General features: G+C 40.3%; 3 protein-coding genes across 4 annotated transcripts; all 3 read right to left on the minus strand.

The window, feature by feature from the left end:
- Positions 1-1,199: 1,199 nt before the first annotated feature.
- On the minus strand, positions 1,200-7,163 carry sult2st3 (sulfotransferase family 2, cytosolic sulfotransferase 3). 2 transcript variants are annotated; one of them, XM_069537349.1, is made up of 6 exons: positions 6,940-7,163; positions 3,556-3,764; positions 3,289-3,415; positions 2,995-3,089; positions 2,399-2,579; positions 1,200-2,225 (listed from the first exon to the last, which is right to left on the minus strand). In XM_069537349.1, exons 1-6 carry the CDS (start codon positions 7,076-7,078, stop codon positions 2,110-2,112), a joined length of 867 nt encoding a protein of 288 aa, XP_069393450.1. In that variant the 5' UTR covers positions 7,079-7,163; the 3' UTR covers positions 1,200-2,109. The 2 variants fall into 2 exon arrangements, with proteins under 2 accessions (XP_069393450.1, XP_019946634.2); XM_020091075.2 differs by lacking the exon at positions 6,940-7,163 and adding an exon at positions 4,800-5,261.
- Positions 7,164-10,806: 3,643 nt separating this feature from the next.
- Positions 10,807-15,266, minus strand: tmem147 (transmembrane protein 147). The gene is made up of 8 exons (XM_020091045.2): positions 15,130-15,266; positions 14,237-14,339; positions 13,742-13,811; positions 13,540-13,605; positions 13,313-13,449; positions 13,126-13,210; positions 12,721-12,842; positions 10,807-11,489 (listed from the first exon to the last, which is right to left on the minus strand). Exons 2-8 carry the CDS (start codon positions 14,311-14,313, stop codon positions 11,369-11,371), a joined length of 678 nt encoding a protein of 225 aa, XP_019946604.1. The 5' UTR covers positions 14,314-14,339; positions 15,130-15,266; the 3' UTR covers positions 10,807-11,368.
- Positions 15,267-15,958: 692 nt separating this feature from the next.
- Positions 15,959-18,399, minus strand: LOC109632110 (macrophage mannose receptor 1-like). Its single transcript, XM_020091240.2, has 3 exons — positions 18,113-18,399; positions 17,037-17,676; positions 15,959-16,313 (listed from the first exon to the last, which is right to left on the minus strand). Exons 1-3 carry the CDS (start codon positions 18,397-18,399, stop codon positions 16,092-16,094), a joined length of 1,149 nt encoding a protein of 382 aa, XP_019946799.2. The 3' UTR covers positions 15,959-16,091.
- Positions 18,400-21,213: the final 2,814 nt, after the last annotated feature.

Genomic DNA, 21,213 nt, shown 5'->3' on the forward strand with positions numbered 1-21,213 from the left:
TTTACTTGGCTTTGCTACCGGTGAAAGGGTGTTTTCTGTTCACTTGTACACAGATGCCAACTGTCTGGATTCGTGCATATGTGTTTGTGTGTATGTGCCTCCAATCACATGAGAGCTCAAACCCTTCAACCTCTCCCTTCATAGCAATGTGGATGGAGGGAAAAACATGTTTGCACACATTTGCCCTCAGTCTTCAGGTATGTTTTCCTTCAATTACTTTTTCCTTCTTTTCTCTGTTGCATTGTCACTGTGTAGGGAGGCCAGAACCATAGTCAGGTGGTAAAAATAGGGCTTTAGGACAAGGAACACTAAAACCTATTGTTTTAAAATGTGAGTTTTAGAAATATAAAATAAACATGACTGTGCAAGTTTACTGTTTATGTGCTTCTCTTGTCTTCCATTCAACACTGCTCTTATTTGTTGTAAAAACTTATTTCTGTTCACTTGTCATGAAAACCATAAAATGTGAGACATCAGGAAAACATCTTCACCTCAAGCGTGCCTTATTTTCAATCTTAATTTTATCTTGATCAACCTCTGTCTTGACTGACCTCTGTTCGTTTGTTGACCTGTGCTTTTTGGCACGTATCATATTGGATGTATAGTTTGTGTGACCGTGAACAGGATAAGCTGCAGTGAATTTCCCTCCTTGGGATCAGTAAAGTTGTCTGGATTTGAATGTTAAGAAATGTATAACTTTAGGCTACATATCAGCATTCAAGATTGATTACATTGTTTCTTTGCTGTTTCATGGCAGACACAGGCGTGTACTTGACTTGCCAGAGCTTGTCGGCTGAAGATAAATACCTCATGTGTAAATATGAGGGGTGATGATGGGAGTGAGACTGAACCACAGTATTATGTTGGGCATTGCTTCATACTAAATATATTGTGCCATGGAACGTTGAACTTTCTTAACATTTAAGATTTGGATGTCTAATTTTGGATTATCCTTTAATAACAGTACCTAAATAGAATGACACCTGGTACTTCCAAAGCCCAACACTCCCACTGATTTCAGTTAAAATGCACCAAAATTAAAACAATCTCTACAATATATATAAAGTCCATATGTGCCTGACTTGTTTTTGTCAAGATCTAATAATTCCCTATAGGAAATCAGGGAAAATGTCAATAAATAGCGGCATCTCACAATGGATCTACAGAAAACTTAAAGGCTTTTCAATGACACACACCACTTCCTTCCACCATATTTCGTGGAAATCTTTTCACTTTAATTGTCCTTACAGACAGGGGTGAAAACAAAACTCACAGTTTAATGCATGCATTTCATGACTCTCTATAATTAGGAGGTACACCGTTACTCACTACTATAGGGGGCTTTCTGCTCAGGTTTTTTGACACACGTTTATCTTTCCCGGAAACAATATCCTACTTCATTTGGATAATCTGCAGATGGCAGTGTGGGCTGTTTTTATTTGTCCCTGTGAGACTCATCCTGAAGTGAACTGTCTGCTCCTCATGTGTTGCTGCATGTTGTTGCTTACGAGGTCGCGTACAATGCACCCGCTGTCGTCCACAACTGCTCTTTTGTAAATGCAACTGCAGTTGTGGCTGCAAATCTGCATCTCCAGAGGAATGTTGTTTTTTTGGCAACCCGATCTAAATCTAAATAATACAAATTCAGTAAGCAAGCTAGCAAGATGTCAATAATAGTAGTGTTGTTAGTTTTGACCACATAAAGTAGCAAGAAAATAACAAAATAGTTTATTAACAAGCTAATTTGCAGATGGGAGAACGCAAATGACCACTGTTGAAGCAGAATTTTCTTTTGACAGTTTAACATATACACATACATATACAAATTCACACCCAGGGCAAGCAAAAAAAAAAATCCAGTCAACCTGGAAAATCATATGTTTCGTAAAAAAAAAAACTTTTGACATTATATATTTGAGGCGGAGATTTGTCCAGATAACAGGCTCTGCAGCTCTTCTATATCCCGTTTGAGAAGTTTTATGATGACTTGAGTAAAAACATCAGTAAATTACTTTTTACTTGTCTACCTGACATTGGGCCCAATTAGCACCAGTTTCCTACTCTGACAAATATGTACTGAACATGCCTCCTTCTCCCTCTGGCTGTGGGTCAGTCCAGACTCCACGGCAGAGAGAACCTCTCACCCTCCATCTCTTTGCAAATGACTGATGTGATCCGGGCCAGCTGTTCTGTGCTGAGATGTTTTTTCCAGTCTCCAGCAACACCTGACATGAGATCACACACACACCAAGACAAACACATTAACACAACAGTTCTCTGGTGAGAAACAGTTTTATGGAGACTGAAAATCCTCTTTGTAGGATAAACTCAGAATAAAGAAGTAGACAAATTGCCAACAGAACACCTCAAGCTGTTTGAATGACACATGGAGCCTCACCTTTCCTGAAGAATGGAGATTTTTCATTGTCCATGTATTGCTTTGGGATCAGGCTGAAGTTGGACATGTTGTTGGCCTTCATGCTCTCAAAGGTGCAATTCTCTGCGATCTTCTGAATGATGTCTTCACTCAGGTTCTTGCCCACGAAACCAGAAATACGCTTGAGAGCTGCAGGCAGGTCCTGGAAGAAAAGCACATGGACACTTGTTTTCATCTTAAAATAGAAATCCTCTAATCTTTCTGGATGATTTCAGTGATTAAAGTTCACCAAAGCCATCTGATGGTCTCTTTTCTGTTTGAATGGAGAAAAAATAATAAACATATTCATTTTGTTGCGACTATACTGTCATTATGATGGCTTTTTAATCGAGCCAAATGACCATTATATATTAAATCTTCACCTCTCCCCACGTGTGATACAACTTGTAGTTAAAGATTAATGACTCTGCCCCAACTTATTGTAAATGGTCAGAAAGTGTGAACCATCCAGAAAGTGCTTTCATAACAGAAATGAAATGAGAACAATGGTTCTACTTTTTGAGAACACCTCTTTTGGTCAGATCTAAAAAACCATCATTCGCTTGTGAGAGTTTTACCTGAACCATTTCTTCATATGAGATGTACATGATTCTGTCTCCCAGCTCTGTGTGTCTCCAGCTCTTCACGTGGTCTGTCCATTTGCCAAACATCACTGAGGGTTGTACAGTACACATTTAATGTAATCAACCACTGCTCTGCAAGAAATGACAATGGTGACTTTGTCTTTCACATTCTTTCAAGGTGCTTCATTTGCAACATCCAAATTTTGCTCACGTGGTGACATGCTGAATTCAATTCCCCTGATAATCATACACATCTCCAGATAATCTTTTTATGAGGGGACCCCTGACCTCTGCCATCCAGGAATTTCTCTATGAACTCATCCAAAGTTCCCGGATCCTCGAGAAATCCGGCCATCTGGTGGAAGTAGTATGAAGACACCAAGACATCCTTTGGGTTCCTGATAACATAGATCACCTATGGCAGAGAAACAAGTCACGGAATGCAAACAACAGAAGGGGGACATTTTTAGCTCTAGTTTTCTATAGAGGTTTAATACAGGATCGGATAAAGAGAAGTACATAGGGGAATATTTCACTAAGCCTTCACACATTTACCTTGGCTTTGGAGGTGTGGAAGGATGCGGGCATGAGGTGATAAGGAAAATGGGTGACTAGTGCTCGTGGAGATATCAACTTATCCACAACAATGGACAATCTTTTCTCCTCCAGCCAAGGCACCCTGTCCCAGTTTGGAATGGTTTGGATTGGCGTCAGGTCGCCACCGTTCAGCACCAGTGGCAGGATCTCCTGCATCCAGACTGTACCTACAGAACAATACAGAAGAGTGAATAAAAAAAAAATCTAGTCTCCTTCTAGATTCCTCCTACATGTTCAAAATAGCTACTGACAACACCTAGTAACAGAACCATAAACTGAAGATTCATAATGTTAAGATTTTATGATCTTAGTCCATATGTTGGAAGATGATGCATGTATTTTACTTTAAACATTTTTTCTGACATTATTTTAGGTGAACATGAACAAAGGTTGGAATCAATATTCAAACCATTTAAACACTGACAGGTCAAAATCTTTCACAAATACTCGATTGCTACAAACAACAACTGCCCAGACAAGTGTCCATGAGTTAATTATATATTCGGTAAAGAATTTCTCATATTTTGAAGAGAGGCCAACAAACATTGTTATGATCTTGGGTGCTTGACTCCAAAGACCACCCCCGTGGACGGTGAACCAAACATACAGATGTGTGGCACTGACATGAAGTGGGCCACCACAAGCCTCCAGAACACCAGCCACCACTCCTCAGAGATGTTCTCTCACTGGATGATGAATTCCACAAGTCTGTCTAAATTCGCCCGTACATCATCGATTTGGTTGCACACATGGAAAAATTGTTTTGGCCCAAATGTAAATGTTCTTTTTTCAGTACTCTGATTTCAGTTTAACCCCTGGTGCATGTCCTATAATTCACATAACTTCCTATCGAAGCAAACCATTCAGTGAAGTCTTGTGTCCTTTAGATGGGAGCATTGAGCAGTGTCCTTTAGATGGGACCATCGTCATCCTGATTTTCATTTACAGGAGTTTACCTTCCTAATGTGTCACCACATTGTATAAGTGTTAAATCTTAAATTAGTTTGCTTGCATTGAAATGACAGTCTCGAGTAAAGCTACAGAACAGAAACATCAGGAACCAACGCATCAGCAGAAAGTTCGTCAGGACTCGGGCTCCTGTTTTGAAATATAAATCAGAAAACACAGACCAATATACAGACCAGTCTGTTGACAGAAAATGTCTTTTGCAATTTTTTTTTTTTTGCTTTTGCAAAACCGACCTGACTTCGGGTACGTTACAGCCACGACGTCATCGTCTTCAAACTTGAATTCCTCCGCAAACGCCAAGCTCTGTGCGCTGTGAGTCTCCGTGGGAAGTGTGTGTCCGCGATAATCCAAATACATGTCTTCAGAGGACATGTCTTCAGAGGACATGGTGGTGCGAGGTTGAAGGTAAAGTCACGGTAAAGCGCTTGTTGGACGGTCCTTGCGCACTCGTCTCTCTGAGCCGACAGCTGCAGCGCGCACAGCTCGGTGTCACTGTGGGTGCCTCGCCAGCTGGGGGCAGAGCTGTCGGATGCTGTGCTATGACTTCTCTAAGAACCAAATATCGCGAAAACGTGGACAAAATCGACGAATGGGACTAGAGCTCGCTTTCTCAGCCACTTGTTTTGTGTTGAAACACTTCTCCTCGCCACGAACGGAGTCGGACAGACATGGTTTTTTCCATCTGGTGAAACTAGAGATTGTTTCCTACGCATGCGTGTCACTCTGACATCTCTCGGTGCGGTAGTTTACTCAGGCTTACAGTTTTTTACAACCGCTATGACCCGTTGTTCAATACTTTTAACGCTTTTTCAAAACTCTTCACACAGTTACCACAACATCAGCCTGTGTGGGCTCTACAATTAACCCAATTCTTCTTCTTTTGACACAAAACACACACATTTTACACGTTTAGAAGGAGTTTAAATCTATCTCTCTTTACACACAAGCTCAAACAAGACCAAAACAGTAGATGTTAACTGGTGAATTCTCAATTGCTTTCACACGGTTTGTCAAAACACAAAAGCTCATGTTCAAAACGAATGGATTGAAGACTACATTGATCACAGCTGATTCCCGTCTCACCCAGCTCAGGTGCTGGGCTTTTTCACATCACCAACCACATCACCTATATTTATAGGTATCTTGTGAGGGAAAAGAACAAAAGATAAGACAAGAGATAAGGTGGAGGACTTGCAAAAAACAAGTGAGAAAAATGTCTAGAGGGAGAGTTAGAATGCGTGGTGGGGTTCAGAGAAGGGCCAGAGCTAGGGTGACAGATGAAATACGAGCTACCATCATCGACCATGTCATCAACCATGGGTTGTCACATAGAGAGGCTGGAGAACGTGTGCAGCCAAATCTCAGCCGGAGCACAGTGGCATCCATTGTCCGAATTTTTCGAACAACCAACAGGTAGATTACAGTATTCACTGTATTGTAGGGCCTTTCCTACTGCATGCCAGGACATCACAGCTGACAACCGCCAGGGCTGGATAAGGCATGCAAAAAGATACTCCCCATGACGCCTGGCCAGAGAAGACATCAGGTGTGATGTCGATGAAAATATGTGGCCCAATGCTGACGAATGAGCAGATTAGCTTTTTTGTCTTCCTCTTTTACAGTGACTTCTTCTGCTCCTTTTTCTTTTTGTGTATTTGACAATACAGTAATGAATGATTTTTTCCCTCTTTACTCTAATGTAAGTCATTTTCATTTGCAATACAGTAAAGTGTTTACTGCAAATCCTGTCATTTACTGTCTTCTTCTTTCATACACATTCTGCAAAGCTGCTCTGACATGGGTCGTTCACTTTTTGTACTGGAACAAAAAAGGAACAAAATTCATGCCCAACAAATGAAAAATGAAGAACATCATGACAAACATTAATTTACATGTATGATCAATACAATAATCTGTTGATTGTAAAAGAAAAAGGAAAAAAGTAGATTTGACACATGCAAAGTGATTCAGTTTGTGTTATTCCATCAGTTGTCAGTGTTTTTTATGACACTGTGCTGTGACTGACTCAATGTTTCTGTTGGAAGACAACCTGTGTCAGTGCTTTGGTAGATTTGGTGAATTGTGTTAGTGTATTATTGTATTTTGGAAGTGTGTGTCTGTGTTAAGTTACACTGCGTGATTTTGAGCATGAAATTAACTGTTTGAGGAATTGTGTGTTTCAGGTGTGATGTGCGTTAACAGTTTTGTAAAAGTGTTTAAGGCTCTGACAAACAGGTCATAGCGGTTGTAAAAAACTGTAAATATTATCCACCAATATTTGCATTGTGGTGAAAAGAAACATGCTTTGTGAGTAAAAAACAAACTTTTGCACAAAGTTGGAAACTTAATTTCATTATATGAAATGCACTCTACCTGATTTGGGGTAAGTCACAGCAAACACATCAGTGTCCTCCACAGAGAAGTGCTGCGCGTACTCCAGGCTCTCCTGGCTGTGCGCCTCGGGAGGCATGAGCAGGTCGTGGTACCGAATGTAATCTGGGTCGCAGGACATGGCGAGTGCAGCTCGATGCTGGTGTACACTTCAATCTCTTATCCTGAGCTACTTGTGAGTTTCTTTATCCTGTTGCACACAATCCCCGTCACCTGAGCTCCTTGCGATTTGCCCATCCAGCTGGGGAAGGGCTGAATTGCCTTCCTTGTTTTCTTGTACATTCTATTGAATAGCAACCTTCTGCTGCAAATCATCAGCTCTTTCCAATTATGGAACCTGCAGAGGGCTGCTGATGCAAATGGCTTAAACAAGCCCTAATTTTTCCGGGTTGCTATGGTTGTATGCAATATTCATGTCATGTGAACCACACCAAACATGGAGGTGTAAGATCTTTAAAATGCTCTTCCTCTTTTTTGGGAACCTCATGAATCTCCTTTTTATGACTGTGAGTGTCCAACATATGACTGAGGTGGTGCCGGAAAACTTTCTGCATCTGTGTCTTGACACATGAAGTTGCACTGATTCCTGGCATGGATATAAAAACAACAACACAATGTGCAATATCAGAATCAGAATCCTTTATTGTCAATGTTCAACATTGTCACCAACATTAAAACAGTGGAAATTGTTTAAGCAGCTCTTCTTGTTACAGCAGCAATTATCTGACTTTTAGAAATCAGAACAAGAATCAAGAAGTAAAATCTAAATTTTTTAATTTGTGTAAACCGGATATCAAACTTTTGGCTGTGGGAATGCGTCCCATATTATCTCCCCAGGTAATACTCCTCCGTTATTGCTGTGACTGTCTACATCCCTCCCTCAGCTGATGCAGCGGCAGCAGTAGATTTGTCCACTCTGCTGTGTCCAGACTACAGACACAGCATCCCACCGCTTTTATTACTATCACTGGGGACTTTAACCATACCAACCTGAACTCGGTACTTCCCACCTTTCACCAGTACGTTGACTGCCCCACCAGGGACAACAAAGAAATATACCTTTTGTATGCTAAAGTGTGTGTGGAGAGGAGAATTTTGTTTTTTTAAGGACAATATTGGACTTTCCTTGATACCCTCTCCATAATGTCTTGATTAGCTTATGCAGCTCGTTCAGTGACAGACTCATCCACCCACGCTACTCGACAGAATGACACAGGATATCATTCCTGCCTGTTGCTGTCAAACTGTATAATGACAGCTTGTAAATAAGCTTAAACATGTATAATGTGTATACTTAACTTACATATCATGTTAATCTATATTGCAGATTTATTTCTACTTATGCTCATCTTTTACTTTTGTCTTCTTGTTTAATTTTGATTACGCTGCTTTTTTTGCTTAGCCCTTACTCTTACTGCTATACGTGCCTTTTCATCGCTTGCTCAGGAGCTCTGTGACTTTTGGAATTTCCCTCCAGGGATTAATAAAGTATTTCTGATTCTGATATTTCATTTCTATTAGGCACAGGTTTGGCTTCAATCTTTTTATTTTCACTCATGTTTTTTATACTTAATACTGTACTGTTTTATTCTATTGTACTCTGTTGTATATCTTGGAGCCAGCCGGCTTATCATATCTTAATTTTTTGCTGTCCTAACATCCATCATTGGGATGTTTTAAAATGAACCAACATCGAGGGCCAGAGGAAGGATTATTAACTGGAGTCACACTGCTCTAATTCTCCATGGAATCCACAAGGTCAGTGTGTAACCTCCATCCTTGCTTAATGAGTATGATTATTTTTTCTGCAGCCACACACAAACAACAGCAGTGTATCAACAGAGAGAGTATTGTTAGGTAACAGCCAAACCCATTGTGGTGTTTCAATAATGAGAGCTTTCTTGGACTCTGCAGGGCCCAGCTGAGAGAGGAGGAAGGAGAAGAATCAGAAAGAAACCCAGGCAGAAAGAAGGTTGGCAGAGAAATGTAAGTGGATTAACAGGGTAAGTGTGTTTTTAAATGGGCAGAGGGGATGGTCAAATTCACTCGAAGTGTACTAATAGTTTAAGGAACCTTACTTTTGTTTTCTGTTTTGTTTAGGGTTCCTTTATAATGACGGAAACTGTGAGGCAATCTAAATAACAAGAGCATCACCCACTGTCTGTTTCCTTGTTAACCAGTTATGCCTCATCTGATCTGTTTGAAGATATCTTCATCATTTGACAATTATGATTGTGAACAAACTAAAGCTAACTAAACACTGGCCCTAACTCTGTGATTAAAGCATGAAGCATTTACCTTTATAAACATGGTCCCGTCACGAATCATATAGTGCAAAGCCTCCAGACTTGAATTTGTATTCAAGATTTCTGGGCTAACCCAATATGTTGAGGATTAGATTTCAGGCACTCCCTCCCTCAGGAGGGAATAAAAGGGATATTCAACAAGCTCTCTCTCGGTCCTCATGGCTCTATTGACTCTGGCTGTAAAGTGTAACAGTACAAGTGTGGGAACAGTTTGAACTTTTGGCTCTTGGTCTGGAAATGGCAAAACAAACTAAGCTGCTGCAGTGAGCCACACTGTTTTGGGACGTCAAACATTCAAATTGCTTAAACCTTTAACACATTAAGGTTACACATCTCATAGGTTCATCATATAGGAGGTATCAAGGTTGATTTTAGGGACAGGAGAGGGATGGTTACACTCGATGCCTGGCAATCAGTACTAATGGTTTTAAACAGAAGCTGTGTCTCAGTTCAGAGGCAGTATCCTTCAGAGGACGTGGTCTACCCTACTCAAGAGGACTGCAAAACTGAAATAAGATGGTCTGATCTACAGACGCTTTCCAGGATCAGTGTCAATAGCTCGTACCATCCTTTTTGCTGTTGCCTATGAACAGAGCTGCAGTTGGACAGGACAGAAAGTTTTTTAACATGTGTACCATTAACTGTTTGGTTGGAGTGTAATACTCGAGCATTGGATATTTCGTCGCTCACCATCGCTGTTACCTCTTTGAAAAAATGTGTTTTCACTGCAGCACAATGAATCCTGGGATAGTTTGGGCTGGAAAGGATTCACCCGGTTGTTTCTCTGGGATGGAAGGACTCATTTGAAAGATCCTTTGAAATGGGATAGTCTAGTCACATAATCACTATTCAAATGCAGCCCCTGAGTTGAGACACAGCTATATTCTATATAAAGATGGACGTAATTGCTATCTGGGGGCTGGGGATGGGACATGGAAGAAATTAAAAAATCTATAAACTTTTCTCAAGGATGGTTTCTGGCAGTTTTGCTTAGTTCTTATCACACTGTAGTTTGTTCAAGTGTTGATTTTTCTGGTAAAGTCCATCCCTCAAACCCTTTTGTGCAAATTCTAGCTCCAAATGTGCAAATGGCTGCTTTCATATGCGGGATATTTTGGTCTAAAATCTTTGGAATAAAATAGTTGGAGCAAGCGCAGATGTGATTCATTGTTCATTGAATGTAGAGTCTATGGTTTAAGATCTCAGCATGTGGAGATGACAAACCTTGTTCATAGATGAAACATTATATAAAAGGCAGAAAGAGGAGTTTACCCACTCTACATTCATGAGAGGCTCTCGATTCAGGAATTTACTCAGTCGCCAAGATAAACACGGGGTGAGATCAATGTGTAATCTCTGAATACATGACAGCAAAGTTCACCACCACTGAAAATCATCACACATGCACAAAGACTCTGTCTTTGGAGGAACCTTGAACCTTTATGTGATATAAAACAAAACAAAAACTAATCATTCTCTTAAATATGGCTGATGCTTCATGAAGAAAATGAACAGTCGGATCAATCAAGATACTGACAGCAAGTTTAAACAAGAGAAAGACGTTTATGTCAAAATCACAGATGTTTACAACTCAACATAATACCATGATGCTGTGTAAAGTTCGGTTTATTCACACTGCAGTAGCTTTCAATTTAAAACAATGTTTTCAATAATCAAAACACCCTGTCTAGTTTTATTTTAACTATTTGTACATTGATTTGTATATAAATAAATTGATACATTTGTGGCCACTATCAACTATCAACTATCAAAGAGCTATTACTGTCGTCCATATGTTAGAAATCCCCTCAGTTAATCTAATCTAAGGATTTAAACTGGCTCATCAGGCAACAAATAGAAAAGAAAAGTGTTATTTATAAAGTCTCTTTTAATTTGTGGTCATTGAGATACAAAATTCACCCTTTCACAAAACAACACAGCCAATCAGAAGCCTCCAGAAATGAAACAAAGCTGCACACTGAGTTCAAGTTTCCCATAATCAGACCAGACGGGTTCATCAAATCTAACTGGTTAAACTTGTTGGCTCATCCGTCAGCCTGTGTTTTTGTAGATCGGAACACTTTATGTTCTTTACTGCTGTTAACTTAGTTGCTGTGGACCAGAGTGACAAAAAGAAACAGCGAGCAGAGAGAGATAGCACCAGTCAGCACGGCTTTAACCAGCAGCACTGTCCAACTGCCCAAGAGGAAGACATGGACAAACAACCTGGAGACACAAACAGAAACATGATGTCAGCTACAATTATAAAGAACAAAACCAACCAAAAAAAACCCATCCATGTTGACCTCTCGCTCTCTATGCAAACCACCACACCCTTTAGTGGTTTTCTTGGGATAGTTTATGCTAATGATACATCATGACCAAACAAACAATTTAAAAGAGCTTGGTAAATAGATTTTAAGTATACTGAATTGTGTGACTGAATGTAGTAGCTAGTGTACAGTTGTTAATTACAGTTATTGTTTTTTTCCTGTAAGTAACGTTATTGTAAATCTAATGTACCTTGTGCTACTGTTTGTGTTGTTGCTGACTAGTGCCATCTTGTGTGTTACAAAGTTAAGTGCAGTTACTGCGCAGGTAGTCAGAACATATTTGACTAACATCGGGAAATACACTTACATAGCTTCTTGTGGAGAGTTTTTAATCAAAATATAGATATCATTCTCCCTGCAGCCAGGACTTGGTTAGCTTAGCATAAAAACTGGATGGGTAGTGGTTTACCTGGATCTGTTCAACGGTAACCCTAAACTACATGAAAGCTGTTTTCAGACATGTACCGAAACCCAAACACACACAGATGGCTGTGTGTGAGAACGCAAAAATCTGAGTCATTATCCGGGACTGCCAGTCCCTTGGTAAAATGTCAGGACAATATCTGTCGAGCTCTGGCGAGAATACAACAGGAAAAATTCACAGTAACCCAGTGGACATGTTGATGATGATTCTAAACACGCGACTACGCAAAATTGGAAGAAAACACAGATGTAAGGATGAAAAGAGGTGCCACTGACGTAGACAACACTTACGAAGACATCAACTTGGAATGACAACAAGATTCGATAGCTTTTGGTGATAAGGGCTGACGATGGTGTCAATATGCTGTTAACAAAAACCTGTGATCTCCACAGAAGAATGTAAATGTCATGTCCTGCGTCCTGAATGCTCTACCCAGTGAGCCCTTGAATAAATGTTCCAGACATATTCCTGTTGCTGTGAACACATCTGACCTAAACAATCTCCTGCTGCATTGTTTCTTATGTGAAAAGCAAATTAGGGAAAAAGTCCCGACTCAATTTTCTCTTTTTGCCTGACATTTTCTGGAGTTTTCATCTGAAAACAGTGTAATTAACAGAAGTCATTCTTCATATCAGTGAAGACACAGAAACAGTTTGAGTTCTGTACTCAGTGTGTCTACGGGTGTGTGTGTGAAACTTACTCCATTAAGAAGGACTTGTAGACACAAAGAGCCAGCAGCACAGTGACTGGAAGCCTGAAGCTCTTAGGAAGGTCGTAACGTGTAAACATCCACACCACTGCTGCCATGGCAATGTAGTGGACCTACAGGCATAACAATCACTGGTTAGGATTTTCTTTTAACATAACATAATATCACAGACCTATGTCGAGAAAAGAGGACGCACTGAGAATGAAACAATTTAAAATACATCTTTATCTGTAGATGCAGACAATTACGGTGATCTACTCTGTGGACTGTTTAAAACAAATTTCAATCATGACAAACACTTCTGTAAATGTATTGGAGGTAGGTGGTAAAACCCATTAAATAAGAGTCAAGGACTGGAAACACAGGAGCAGACAGAGAGGAAGAACAGCTACTTACCAAACTGATGTTGGAGTCAAAGCTCATCTGGATGTATTTCCAGTCAAACTCAATCCCTCTGGCTCCCACCCACAGAGGAAGACACCTGAACACCCCAACAGGACACGAATGCAATGTTAAGATATTTACAATAACTTGATAAAATGAAGCTGATCTTTTCTTCTGCAAAACCTGTGGAATTGTTTACCTGGACATGACGAGTTCTGCGGTTGCCCAGCCCATGGCAGCCACCATGATCTTGTACTCCCCTTTACCGGCATTACGAGACATGACAAGATGGAGACCCAACAGATCTGCCAGGTCCACCGTTGACTTCATAAATTCCTGGAGGACATGTACAACCATATTTCAACCTCCTTCACAAACAAATGGTTTTTTTTTTAATCTGACAGAAAAGTTTAGTTCAACACTCACCCCTACAAAGTCATACACTCCAGCTCCTCCTTCCCATGTGGGGAAAAATGTAGCTAAGAACAGCATCTGAAGCACAAAAGGAAAGAATCTGCTTGAACTAAGGAGCTAACGACTTTACAATTTGTTCTTTGTCTGCAACCCCCACTTAATTTTATTCCAGGCATAAATGACAAATCATTTAATCACGGGTGAGCTCCCTCACCTTACAGAGCTGGACAAACAGATAGGTTGCACCCGCCTGGACACATCTCCAGAAGGCATTGTACTCTGAACTAAAGGTTGGACACACAAACCCAGAGTTAAAATGGTAAAACGATGATCTGCAGAATGCAATATGTTAACAGGTTATTGTGAGGTCAAATAATCTAGGCAGAAATGAGCAGGATACAATGTTGCTGTTGAACAAATGTACACTCAAATTAAGGAACACACGTCTAAGAGGATTATGTGGACCCCTCCCAAATGTCTGACATAGCTAAGAAGATTATCAACAGCTAGTAACATTAGTCTCCGAGCATATGTTGCTAAAACATTAAAACAGGCCAGGGACCATGTTAACAATGACATAACATTAACAAACTATGTAATTCTACTTTATCAAATGAAATGTTACTTCAAGTGCCTCCCTCCCACCAGTCATAGTCATTTGTCCTTCACCACCCAAGTAGCGAATCCCCACACTCATGCAGATACTTACAGGCCGCTGCACTTGTATGTTATAAAGTAAGGGAAGTACGCAAGAGCAAAGCAGTTTCCAAAGTGAAACAGCGTCATGATGTGTGGTCACACAGTTCTGCTCCCTGCAGAGAGAGAGGAGGAGAGAGAGACAGAGAAACAGACCATAGATTTATTCAATGCTATTATGTCATAAATGCTAAGAGACTGTGACACATTGCGATGTAAATACATTGAAATAACCCTCCCCCTATAGCTTCATGTTCTGCAGTATCTAATGAAAACCCTCACATTTGCTTTTGTTTCACCAGGACACTGTAATGACTGAATCCATGTCTATACTTTCTTTCTGTTGTCTATTTGTATGCCATATATGTATTGTGTATTCCGACTTTCTGGTGTAATGTTATTCTAATGAAGTACTTTGAGACTTGGTTCAGAGCAAGGTGCTCTATTAATAAACTTTACTAACTAATCAACTGTTAATCAATAGTTCCAGCACCACTCGAGATAAAGAGCTGGTTGTTTTATATCATCCCTGAGTTTACACGTTCATGTCTGAATGTCTGCTGCCCATCCTCAGACTGTTGGTAATGGCTGGTGTTACATTACGTCCTGTGCATGTTGATGTGGCTGCTGCACGGCTACTAACAGGGTGATTGACAGAACGAGTTAAATGTTCGACCAGAGTATTGTTCAGAGACATTTACAGAGTGTGATGTCACCAAGTAATAAATAATAATCTGAGCACCAGCTAGCTAAACCGTACCCCCACCCCCCCTGCACACGCCGCTACAGACACCGTCGCACCCCGGCTCTCTCTGTGCTACAGGTTCGTCACAAACGATGCTTCATTAGTTCACATGTAATCCACACGACACAAGCTGATCACCGGGTTTAAATGTCGACACTTACTGAGTCAGAACAGCCGAGAAGAAGAAGAAGCCTGTTTTACTACGGGATCGTTGAATGACAAACGGAAGTGCATACGGTTCCACCCGCAAACGCTTCCGACAGCGTCTCCGGTAGGAACCTAATACATTGTTCCGCATGATGTCCTCCCTCAAGAGAGTTTTCAAGATGATCTGTAATTAAATAATTTATTGAGTCTGGTTAACATCTTTATTTTCACACGTGGTTGATTCAGGAAGCACTGACATAGCGAAACAGGTAGTTATGATAGAGAGAAGTAATTCAGGACCATTAATAGACACAGGAAAAGTCTTGATAGTAAATACATTTTTCATAGAGCTGGATTACTTTCAGATTTGTGGTCCACCATTTTGTTTTTGTAACATATATGTCTAAATAAATGAGGGAGAGTTATTTAGATTGTAATTCACAGTGAGAGCAGTCGAATATCTTAATAATGACATTTTGTGTGTGTGTGTTTTGTGATATATGTTGTATGTATAGTGATTAGTATTGACAAGGATTTTAAATGTTGGATTTTCTTTATTTGCTTTTCAGCCTCGTCATCACATTCAGATTGTGTTTGGAACTGAATTGAAATGAACTCTGATGATGAACAGTCTGAGGTAAAAACACAGTTGAACAACAGACAGTCCCCAATACATACTCAACTGTTTTGTAAAAGATCCATTCATAGTACCTAATGGTTGTTACAATATGTGTAGTACACACGGCTTTGCTCTTACATCTAAATTTAAGTCAGATTTTGAAGAAAAACTAAAAAACAAAGCAAAATATAATGTTCAAAATAACATGAGGCAATATGGACTTATAGTAGCTGATAGACACCCATTCAGAACTATGAAATGTATGAATTTTAAACTTGGCCAAATAATTGAAAAAGCTCAATCAGTTAATCTACAGATCAAAACAGAGTTTTAAAATTCAAACTTTCATGCATTTCATCAATTTCTTTTCTCTTTTCCTATTGGCATTTTACGCCTCTGGCAGATGAAGTTTCTTCTCTCTGAGCAGTCCCTGCTGATCCAATTGTTTGTGTCATGTTTTGACAGAGTCCCACAGTTCTTCCACAGGGACGGACACTCCGGCAGCATCCCCTGGTCGTCCAGCTTATTTCCATTCATCCATCGCCACTCCCCTGCCAGGTAACGTAGGCCGATCCACACCTGAGAGACAGTAAGTGTTAGATGTCAGTCGCTCTCACATTCATTCAGCTTCGGCTCACATCGATGAGACGACTGAAGAGTAAGGATGTTGTCTTCAGTTATATGGACAGCAAATCAATCATTTGAAAGACAGCGTAATATTTCACCTTGTTTAACTGTGGAGTAAATTAGGTCAAGCTCAAAGAGCCCAATTCTTGAAAATGTATGTGGCAACTTTGCAATTTGTTTTATCAAATAAAAATTGTTTATTAAATAAGGTTTAACACAATGAAAAGTAACCAGACAATATGTAATAAATGCTTGTGGCTGTTGGGTTTGAATAGTAGAGACATTTGTTTAGCTGCTGGTTTTATCTTGATTTTCTGTTCATAAAATGAAAAATGACATAAAGCTTAAAAAAAACAAAAAATTTAATTCCAAAGAATTTGCAATTATAGTTTGGCTTATGTTTTACTAAATGCTTTCAACTTGATATTGTAAAAATGTGCTGTTTATTTTTTTCTTCTATTCTTTATAATTCAGAAATTGCAGGTAGTTTTATTTCTGTAAGACTGAAAACTGTTCAAATAAAGTATGCTTGAAGAGAACATCCCTCTTTGCTGGAACTGCTCACAATCCATAGATAATGTATTAGCAACATGTGACAAAAGATGCAGAGTAAACTACACATTACACTTTAAAGGGTTAGAACGCAGCACTGTTTGGAAAAACCCATCTTCCAACCTCATCAGTCGAGGCTCTGTAGATCCGCTCTCTGACATAGTCGTAGTCCTGCAGGTTGTGCAGGCTCAGCATCTTGTAGCTGTACACGCAGGAGTCGGAGGAGTCGGCACATGGTGTTCTCATGGCCGTGCAGTGCCTCCGGGCCTGCTCCCACGTCTTGTTCTTGTTCACCACCACCAGGTTGTCATCATAGCAGACAGGCTCCAGCTCTTGGGAGCACACTTTGCTGTACCACTTCTCAGTCTTAGGATCATAAGAGCCACAGTCTGTGGTGAGTGGCTCTCCTGGTGCCCAGTTTCTATAATTAGAGGATGAATTTCCGACCCAGCTCCAGTTGTGACCGGCCTGTCGGTACAGTCCGATCCAGCCACTGTTATCTAAATCATCTTTGTTTGCTTTGGTGATGGTGGCGAGGCTACTCATGAAAGCCTGACAGAGCTGAGAAGCATGGTGCCAGCTGACGTTACCTTCGTGATGAAGTGTTTTGCTTCCTCTTGAGCAGTAAACATTATATCTACTTGAACACTTAACACTGTACCACATGAGATCATCTCGTACGACTGCACAGTGACCGCTCTGCGACCCATCAGCCCACTCACTGCTCTGTGAGAGGTCGTGTCCTGCAACACCTTCTCCAGTTCTGAAACAGACAAACTAATGATATCTCACATAGCAACTGCACATTCAAGATTTTCTAATGACCATGAAATAATCCTCAAAGGTTCAGTGTGTAGAATTTAGTGACATCTAGTGTTGAAATTGCATGTTGCAGCTGAACACCCCTCTCCTTCCAAACATGAAAAAGAACCTGCGGTAGCTTCAGTTGTCATAAAAAGTCAAAAGGTGTTTAGTTTGTCCAGTCTGGACTAATGTAAAAAACATGGCCGTCTCCTTAGAGAGGGTCCCCTCGATGTAAAAATAAAGTATTTAAATATAAAGGGCCTTTTCTGGGGTAAAGAAAACTACAATTCATACAATTTAGATGAACGAACTGAGGATTATTCTTCATTCAATTTCTGCCAATAGTTCCCTTTCACCTAAATCTTACACACTGGACCTTTAAATAGGAAACTCACTTTACATTTATCCACTTCCAGACTGGGTCTTTCTCAGGATCTCGGTGTAGGCCGATCCAGGCTTCCTTCACATCAATCTTTACCAACCACTTACTCAGCTTCACTCTGTCCACTGTGTTCCAGGTAACTAGGTCAATGTGTGTCCTCTGGCAGTACTGTCTCGCCTCTGTCCAGGTCATCTTCTCAGACGGAAAGTGAAAGGTGTTTTTTATGTGGGTTGCCTCCAAGCAAAGAGCAGTCGTGAGCAGGAAGGGGAGAGTGAGCTCGGGGATGCTCTTGTTCCCCATGACCGGTCCTGTCCTCGAATCAAGTCAATGCTGCATGCGTTTGCAGGACCCCTGGCACAGGTCAGTTTGTGGTGTGCTCGGTAGCTGGTGAGGAGCTGTCACTCTGCTCTTTTAACAGCTGCAGATACCTGGTCACTCCCACCTGGACACTCCTCACCAGAATCAGCTGACCCGTCGCACCTCTACACGCCTGCTGTCCCAGTTCAGATGGAGACATACCAGCATTTTCAAATTATAATTATTATTTAATTATTATTGTTGTCATTTAAACATCATTCATTTTTTAAACTCTTTCTACATATCACGTCCTCATTTATATTATAACAGCACTGTTTCTAAGTCCGGGCCAATCCAAGCACCACCTGGTACATGAGATTTCCTGGGTGCAAGTATCCTTGGTTGGGAGTCCCTGCTCTGATAATACTGTGCAGTTGCTCAACAAATTGACAAAAAATTACAGCTTGATAAAAAAGAAGATACATCCTCACATTTGTATTAGTAGGAAAAGAAAAAAGTCTGCCATGCCTCAATCATCATCAGCAGTTGTATCACCTCATCTCTAAGATTTCAGTCCTGCTCGATTCTGTGACACATCTTTCTTTCTCTTTTCATTTGGTTATGGATGAAGAGAGAACACAAACAATATTACCACAGAGTTCACGCCTCTGCATTTTTCTTCCTTGCCTCTCCTCTTCGGACACTTCCTCATCTCTGTATTCAACCACTTTCCATCAGTTTTTTCCTCCTTCACAGTAAACTGAAATCTCCATTTTCTCTCATTCATGCAAAAAACAGAAGACTAATAATAACTGATTCAAATCTGAGACAATTAACAGCTTCAGCTTGTCATGTGACTACATGTACTTAAAACTAAGGATAAAGTAAAAAAGAGAAGAAAAAAAAAAAAGATGAAGAAAACAAAGTGGAATCACATCTAGTCATGTGTGGTGCAGCGAGAGCCTCTGTACGACTGATTCAAAGTTTCTGGATTCAAAACTGTCTGGCCTTCGTGTTTGGATGAGGAAATCAGGCTTCAGGCAAATGAATGGATTTGAATCTTCTAAGTCAAGTGATGCTGATGACCAAGCCCTTGTGGTGACCTCTGTGTACCTGACCACTCTTATGTTAGTTCTATTCAATGCTTTTAAACAATATGCATTTTGATGTTTTAATTAAAAGGAAGAGCAGGTCAGAGCAGTGGGAAATGAAGATGTCAGCAGAGAGATAAAGACTAAGGATAAAGACACATCTACGTGCATTAGTGTTTCTATGTCTTTACCTCCACCAAGGAGGTTATGTTTTGTGCGTTTGTTTGTTGTCTGTTTTTTAGCAGGATTACACAAAAACCACTGGACAGATTACCACAAAACTTAGTAGAAGAATTTGGAATGGGTCAGGGAAGAAGCCATTCAATTTTGATCTGGATCAAGGGTTGGATACAGGATTTTTTCCCTTTCATTAACACTGTGAGATACAGCGTTTTTCTAAATCTTTGTGGATTTCTCAGAATAATTTATGAAATCTTGATGGAAAAATTAGGAACAGTCAGGGGACTGATAATTATGAGTAGAGTAACGTCTTGGTGTCTCAGCTCAAGGGACTCTCAGTGACTCTGGGTGTCTCTTAAGAAAATACTTTAAATTAAAAAGTAAAATATCATCCATGGTGTTAAGTGGAACTGTTGGACAGGTGGAGACAGGAGTAAGTGAGAGGTATTTATTGCCAGGCTGCGGTTTAGGGAGAACTGGAGCTGGGAGTGGGGAGCCAGGAGCTTTAGGCTGAAGCGAGAGGTAAAGGTGACAGGTCCAGAAGATTAGCACCACTAACTGCTAGCAGAGACTATGACCTGGCAGCGTGGAGGTGGTCAGGAGGAGCTTAAGTAGATGCTCAATGACAGATGAGGAGCAGCTGGTGAGGCTCTGCTCTGACTCTGGTGCACCTGCAGGCCATCACACACAGGACGAACCACTCAGCAGGTTAGCAGTACCCAGAACTAGAGGTAGAGGGCATGGTAGAAGCAGTCCGAGGGGCAGATGTAATACAGTTACATTCAACTGTTTTGCAGTATGTTCAATTAAACAGTAGGTGGCACTGCAGCAAAAATATGATGGCTTTTTAAAAAATAAATTTCTTCTTTATTAGGACACAGTCTGTATTCTGACCGAGACTTGCTGTACTTGTCGTTTTATCTTCTTATTATATGTGCATATCATCTCTTTGGGCTACTGATGCTTTTATTTGTAATTACTATGGCAGGTCAATAGGATTTTAATAGGATTAGTTTTATCTTATTCATATAGTGTTAGATAGTTTAACCTAACATTAAATATGCTTTACACGTGTTTTTATGTTAACTCGAGATATGTCACTATTATCTTAAGTTGTCAAATAAATGCTGTTGAGTAAAACATACAATAATTCCCTCTGTTATGGTGGCGAATAAAGTAACATGACATTTGAACTACTGAAGTTGAGTGAAAGTTCAGATTTGTTCATGGAGTACAGTCTTGTAATGTATTAAGTAACAGCAAACCACTGCCATGTACAGGAGCTGCAACAGGACACATGGTGTCGCAAAGGTTTGGTTGTAAAGAAGAATGATAGAGGTGTCTCCTTCAAATTAATATTTCTGTCCTGACTTCCTGTGTCCTTGACCAACGTCTTATCTATGAAGTTTTAATGCACATTTTATGGTCTATAAATTGCTATGATGCCTCTAACCTCTATCTGGACAGTGTGGAATTAATATTTATGCTAGAAAACTTTAGTGCATCTGCTACTAATCACCTAGTGTTAGTGTCCCCAGGAGGTTTA

This window comes from Paralichthys olivaceus, chromosome 13 (genome assembly GCF_024713975.1).
Source record: "Paralichthys olivaceus isolate ysfri-2021 chromosome 13, ASM2471397v2, whole genome shotgun sequence".
Classification (NCBI taxonomy): Eukaryota; Metazoa; Chordata; class Actinopteri; order Pleuronectiformes; family Paralichthyidae; genus Paralichthys; species Paralichthys olivaceus.

What these genes read in the sequence shown, in the direction of transcription:
- sult2st3 (XM_020091075.2), bottom strand. Translation starts at nt 4,953, where the DNA reads ATGTCCTCTGAAGACATGTCCTCTGAAGACATGTATTTGGATTATCGC. An exon ending in TGTAACGTACCCGAAGTCAG is followed by an intron (nt 3,765 to 4,799) that starts GTCGGTTTTGCA and finishes ATTGTTCTGTAG; the next exon opens with GTACAGTCTGGATGCAGGAG. An exon ending in TCCACACCTCCAAAGCCAAG is followed by an intron (nt 3,416 to 3,555) that starts GTAAATGTGTGA and finishes TCTCTGCCATAG; the next exon opens with GTGATCTATGTTATCAGGAA.
- tmem147 (XM_020091045.2), bottom strand. Translation starts at nt 14,313, where the DNA reads ATGACGCTGTTTCACTTTGGAAACTGCTTTGCTCTTGCGTACTTCCCT. An exon ending in TGTTTGTCCAGCTCTGTAAG is followed by an intron (nt 13,606 to 13,741) that starts GTGAGGGAGCTC and finishes TTTGTGCTTCAG; the next exon opens with ATGCTGTTCTTAGCTACATT. An exon ending in TTGACTCCAACATCAGTTTG is followed by an intron (nt 12,843 to 13,125) that starts GTAAGTAGCTGT and finishes TTATGCCTGTAG; the next exon opens with GTCCACTACATTGCCATGGC.
- LOC109632110 (XM_020091240.2), bottom strand. Translation starts at nt 18,399, where the DNA reads ATGGGGAACAAGAGCATCCCCGAGCTCACTCTCCCCTTCCTGCTCACG. An exon ending in TGGAAGTGGATAAATGTAAA is followed by an intron (nt 17,677 to 18,112) that starts GTGAGTTTCCTA and finishes TGTCTGTTTCAG; the next exon opens with AACTGGAGAAGGTGTTGCAG. An exon ending in ACAGAGCCTCGACTGATGAG is followed by an intron (nt 16,314 to 17,036) that starts GTTGGAAGATGG and finishes ACTGTCTCTCAG; the next exon opens with GTGTGGATCGGCCTACGTTA.